Consider the following 6556-nt stretch of genomic DNA (forward strand, 5'->3'; position numbering starts at 1 on the left):
TCCTCTATGTTTCTTTTTCAGAACCATCTTTGATCGCAGTTACAATCCTCTGTATCGCGTCTACTCTAGCTGCAATGAATTAAAGGCATAATGGGAAGATACTACTACCATGGAAAATATTAATATCCGATATGATTTTACAAACTCTTTAATAACTTTGTATATAATCAAAAATTATTCATGTAGATATGTAAAAATTGATTGAAAATTTTATATATTTTTACCTAAAAAATATGCAATAATGCCTTCAGGAAACTTTCAGCAACTATATTGTATGACTTCAAGTCTACGGTTATTTAGCAGAACCTTATATGTTTGACATAAATCTGTACCTTAAAGCTGAAAGGCTGGATGTCACATTTTTTGCAAAATTGAGTTATGAATGTCATTTTGTTCATATATTCAGATTCTATTACTGCTAAAAACATTGGAGTCCTCCGGTATACCACTACTGAAATAACCTGTTCTAAAACACCAGTAGTGCAAGTAATAATACTATGCTTTCAACAAAATTCAACGGTTTGCACCAGCAAGTATGGATAAAATATAGATTTTAAATGTTTTTTCTTAAATATTCTTATCAAAAGCATATAAATCCAAAAAAACATCAATAAATCGTGTTTTTACTTTGAGGGATACATTTGAAATAGTTTTACAACTTCAAACCGCCCTCCTTAACAATTTACCAAATGTGACTTCCAGCATTTCAGCTTAAGGTACAGATATATATATATGTGTATTATATTTTTATGGGCGGGTTCTATTAAAAAATGTACATAATATATAGGTACTATTGCAAATGACCACTATTTTCCATATATTGGTATCTCAAAACATTTTACAATTATGTTCCATATCTGGCTCTGTCGAAAAAGTTGCCTTGTCCTAAATATTTATGATCAACCTTATTTTTAATTACGTTCTTAAGTTTTTATTTTTAGTCTATAGGTCAGAAATTAATTAAGCTTTAAAATCACCTTATGTCAAACTGAAGCTCTCAGAGGACTAAACTTTCCAATTTTACCAGTTTTTAGTATGTTTATTATTTTATTGTATTCTATGAATATAAATAATATGCATGCACCTACATTATTGTCGCCACTACAAAAACAGAAAGCACTTGTTAAAATTTTGAGGTTTTGAGTATTTTTCTCTATATAATTGCATCCAATCTTTGAGTAATGAGTCATCTATGTTCTGAATTTAATTTTAAAATGATCAAAAATAACTTCTAAATGATTTTGGTTCACTCTGAAAACTGTTAGTATGAATTATTCTTTTAACTCAATGAGGAAGTTCAGCGTTATGGGAAATGGAATATAAAAATTAGAGCATTTATTGGTATGGCGAAGTTAATAAGTTAGTTAATTTAATAAAAATTAACAATGTTGAAATTTTTGAGTATGTCACAAGTTCTTTCGAATCAACCAATGATAAGAGTATTGTGATAGATTTTCCGGTTTCCGGGAAGCCAACTCACCAATCAGCAGAACTCGCCGACGAGAACTTGTGTCACTGAACTTCCTCATTTCTGCTCAAGTGCTATTTAAATTTTGTAGTGACATTTTGTCTAAGGTCTCACTAAAAAGATGTCCTCCAAGTTCTGTGAAATAAGGTCTGAAAATATAATTATGTTTTTATAATTACATATTTCAAAGGATTGTAAGGACAACCTGTTTTTACATAGATATCTATTACTAAAAGCCAACACCAATAAGCATTAAAAAATAATGAAAAAATGCAACATAATAATGATATACCACCCACAATAATATAATGGATTAGGCTTATTTTTTGTGCAGATAATTTGAGATTATAATGTCATTTTGAATCAACCTTTTTAAGATCTTTTTTCTTCAATGCTAAGATGATTTAAATTACAATAAGTAACAGCATTGTTTGCTGGCATTTGGTGATAATAAACAAGTTTGTTATCAACTCTCAAAATCATTTCATAAATACTATTATTTATGAATGTAAGTTACCAGAACTGAGGATATAAATTAATATTAGAATTTTTTATTCAAATAGCTGAATTTCTGATCACAATAATTCTATTTTACCAATCACATCAATTAGACTAATTGCACTTGCAAAGTAAAGAATTACCCATCTGTAAATAATCTACACAACCCATATCTCCGTTTGAGCACATCTTCATAGAATTAATGTTATTAAAAGTCTGTAATTCGCAGGTTGGGGAAATAAGTTTTTTATTTTGTTTAGAAAATACTGCGACGCGCATGGAATTTTAATGTAGGTCTAATAGAAACTTCTAGAAATTTGTAAATACTGTCGATCATGTAATAAGATAAGCAATAAAAAATATTTTAGAATAGTAAGATATTTTTACCCACTGAATTTTAAAATAAATGAGTGCATAAATATGTGTTTTTTTTTATCAACAAAACAATAAAACCATTGCCCATAAAGCAGAATTCTTGCAATCAAAATGACAGCAGAATTCATAAAAAAATAAATAAAGCTAAGGAAACAAAATGTTTATGGTTATAATAAATTGTAAATGGATTTGTTATATTTAAAAAACTTTAACTATAATTTTTTGTTTAACACAGTTTACACAATTATAATGACCAACTGTACATAATGGAAGGTACAATAAAAGTTATAGTAATGGATTTTTAAAAATATTTAGAGAAAAGTTTTAGTAATTAATTTAATAAATAGATTTTATTTGAATAACTTATTTATTCCGTATAAAAAATAAACAATTTATTTTAATTCAATATACAATTTTATAAACAGTTGATTTTATACATCGTTTTAAAGGGTGTTTTTAATTTTATATTATAAAATGTATTATTATTAAATCATTTCATCTGTGTAGTGGACAATAAGGACCCCACGGCCATGGAAGTAAGCCCAGGCAGGCTCTGCCAGCCCTAGCCGGTAGCCAGAACTTGCTACTTAGCAAAATATTCTTGCCAAATATTATTATTATGAACACTAATCAGAGATGAAAATAATGTAATGAATTGAATTATTAATGACGAGGTTCTTAAACATTGTAGATATTTGCCAGTATTTAAAAATATAAACTGCTTACAGATAAATCAAACATTCAGAATGCTCTAAATACAGACCAGTTCATTAGCCCATTGTACGTATTTATTTCCGGAAAGATCAAAGAAATACAGATAAAAAAATGTGGTTCTTCCTGTAATTTTCCATGTTCCTGGACTGGCATTTAAAGCGTAAGGCTGCACATGTAACAGGTGAACAATATACACTGCATTTAGTGTACCTATGCAGCGTCCTATGCACCATGCAGATGGATGATAATGATATTTTCTTATACATTTTTTTAAAACGTTAAAAAAAATAGCCTGCATTGACATTTTTACAGCCTGTCCTGATTACAAAGTCTGGCTACGGGTCCTTGACAGTTTACATATTTGAGCACATAAAGGTTTAAAAAAGTATGAATATAATGCCCTGTTACTAAAAATTAACAAATAATTTCAACTAAAGTTTTTTTTATTGTTTAATGATGGATTGAATGGTCAATACATAACTACCTTTTTGAAAGACCAGAATAGAGTAAATACTATTTTCTCAAAACCAATACATACATATTTACAGTTGGTCAATTGTACGACAAAACTGTTTTTTTTCTATCCAAAACAGTCAGTTTTTATTCAATATCTGTGAAAAATGTAGATATATTTGAACTATTTTAGTTTATTAATATTTAGTTCCTATAAAACATAAATATGTATTAAGAAGTATTTTGATAAAGCAATAGCATACATTATCTGATTACATATATTTTTGGTGCAATTATTTTCCTTTAAGATTATGTACTCAAAAATTGATTTATACTGACACTTAAAATAAAAGAACTGTGTGAAATGTGTTTTCATTATAACTGAGGTTTGTAAATAACACCTGTATTAACAAAAAAATACTCAAACTAATAATGGAATAAAAATATTGAAAAAATTATTAACAATATTATTTATTTTGTGTATAATATATAAATTTATAAAATTCTTAGATCATAATAATGTATATAAATAGTTTTAAACAAATCTAAAAACACAATAAATAAATAATTAAATAACTAAAATAATATCATCTATAAAAGGAAAGCAAAATAGAAATACAAAAATGTGTACGACAAAACAATTTTTTAACACAATAAATTATGTGTTTTTTTTAATATATGGTTAACAGATAAGGATGATGAGCGCCAGAGATGTTCGAGAGAAATTTTCTCCAAATGTTTTAGTATCCTAAATCAACACTGGGTTTTTCTTATATTCCTAATATTCATTAAACACATGAAATTGAATCTCAATGTTTGATGCTCAATAAAACAATTTTATGATGTCTATCATTGAATCCTGTGCTGCTAATGTATACCCATGAACAGTGCACGGAGCTTGAAGCCTGGAGTAAACAATGGTTGATAAGTAATAATGAATTAAAAACTATTAATCCATTGCACCATTAATAAAGATGACATAATTTTTTCATGAAACACATTATTTAATTTTGACACATTTTTTTATTACAATAACATTAAGACTGAATTAATATTTTGTAATAAATAATGTGAAATAAATTGTGATTGTTACATTTTATTATGAAATCAGTAACCGAAATATACTTAATTATGTCATTTTTATGAATAAAGTTATTGTCATTCAGTTTTAATGTTAAAAAAATCACTTTGAAGACAAACCCGCAATTCGCCGGCTTTGTGTTGCAATGGGTTGATGGGCTATAAATAAAATTAAATGTAAACATACTGTTCGCAAAATATTTAAAAAACTGATTTACTAATTTTTGAATTTATTACTTTACAAAAAAGATTTTTGAATTTATTACTTTCCAAAAAAGATTTTTCAATAAGTAAGTACCAAAGATATTATTCTAGAAACTTTTAATTTGTCTTTCAAATTTGATATGTCGAAATATAATACATAATTAATAAACCTATAAAAATATCTAAGTAGATCTGTTGAATTGCACTTTATATAGGAGACAGTGAGACAAACTAAATAAACATAGTAGTAACAGATTCACAAGTACATATTAGATACATAAATAATCAAAATAATTATTGAATATTTCGTGCATTATTCAATTTTACAGGAATCCAATATGAAATGGAACAAATACATAATTCAAGTTACATTTAAAAGCTGAACTATTAACAGAAATTCCTATATCTATCATTGATGTACAGCACTTATAAAGCACAGCACAAAAACTGTTGTACAAATGGCATAAATAAAAATGCATTCTGAAAATACATCATGTATCTAGTTTTAAGTTCTCAACGCCATGCAATATTTGAGTTATGGATTCTACATATCGCAATGTTTTATATAATATCAACGACCACAAATTTTTTCAACAAGCAAGTTTTTATAACATTTTTTCGCGGTTTATTTTTTACTTAAAAGTAAAGAATCTAAATTTATACCAAAATCAAAATGGAACGTGACATGGGCTTATCAATACTTATGTTTATGTTTTTTCATCAGATTTCAGAAATGTAGAAAATAATAGGAAAATATCACTTTTTTATAATTATGAATTAAAAAGGGTCTATGAAATACTATAGAGTAAAAAAGATTTTTTTTTTCTACTTATTAGTAGCATAAAATATTTTTTAATTTATGATTTTTAATTCCCAGAAAAATCTTTCATTGCATTGGCCACGCCCCGTCCTACGTCACGATTCGGTAAAATTTTGACTGTCATTTGTGACCATTTAAATAGCATTTATTATTCTTCACGTCACGAATCTTGACATCTAAGCCAATCATGTCGCATTTTCGTGAAGGGATATTTTAACTATTTTACTTTTTAAATTATGAATGAAAACATTTATCCACAATATCCATATTGATTTTGAAAATACAATTAATTTTTCTAAATTCATTTCCCATATTTTTATCGGTATTTGTAGTATGTGATATTTCCCTATTTTAAAGGAGAATGAGTCGAATTTCAACAGAAGGTAGTAGATATCTACAAATTTAAATATATTTTGAGGCACTTTTAGGCAAGTAAAAATGTTGACTACATATTAAAATCACCAATGTATCTTAATTTATTTTTTTACAGTAAACTACACCTTACATAATTTTTATTCACACTTTTTATACAAAATCAAATACCTTGAAAAAAGACATTCTGAAGGGAAAAACCCACTTGAAAAAATGTAGAGATCCCTTAACTTTTAAAAGACTTTGATAAATAATCCCTTTGCACCCGGTGATGTAACATGGTGTTACCACAAGTAAAAGAAAGATTATTCTAAAGTTCAGACATTTAAAAAAAAACATGGAGAAATACTGTTAAATAATTCCTTTTCCATAGTTTATGCAAATAAACATATAATTTAGCCCTGTTATGGCAAAATAAATTAAAAATCATAAATACGCCGCTCATATTACGTGCATGCGTCCCCCATCACTGTCTTTAACCGACTAAATATGTTTGACACAACACCTGCCACAGAACAGCGTCTCTGTCTTCCTTGTTATGAGTTCTATCTTCGTGCTCTCTCTTATACAGA

The 6556-nt window shown here is 27.1% G+C and overlaps 1 protein-coding gene across 1 annotated transcript in view; it reads left to right on the forward strand.

Annotated features, from left to right (window-relative positions):
- Positions 1 to 2385, forward strand: part of LOC148279202 (suppressor of lurcher protein 1-like) — a 422275-nt gene extending 419890 nt beyond the window's left edge. Inside the window, exon 14 of the mRNA XM_088230326.1 lies at positions 22 to 2385. Within this exon, the coding sequence (XP_088086452.1) occupies positions 22 to 83 (62 nt within the window). The 3' untranslated portion in view covers positions 84 to 2385. The remainder of the gene's footprint in view (positions 1 to 21) is intronic.
- The last annotated feature ends 4171 nt before the right edge of the window (positions 2386 to 6556 follow it).

Source organism: Micrasema longulum, unplaced genomic scaffold (assembly GCF_059751315.1).
Source record: "Micrasema longulum isolate JH-2025_06_02 unplaced genomic scaffold, ASM5975131v1 h1tg000746l, whole genome shotgun sequence".
NCBI lineage: Eukaryota > Metazoa > Arthropoda > Insecta > Trichoptera > Brachycentridae > Micrasema > Micrasema longulum.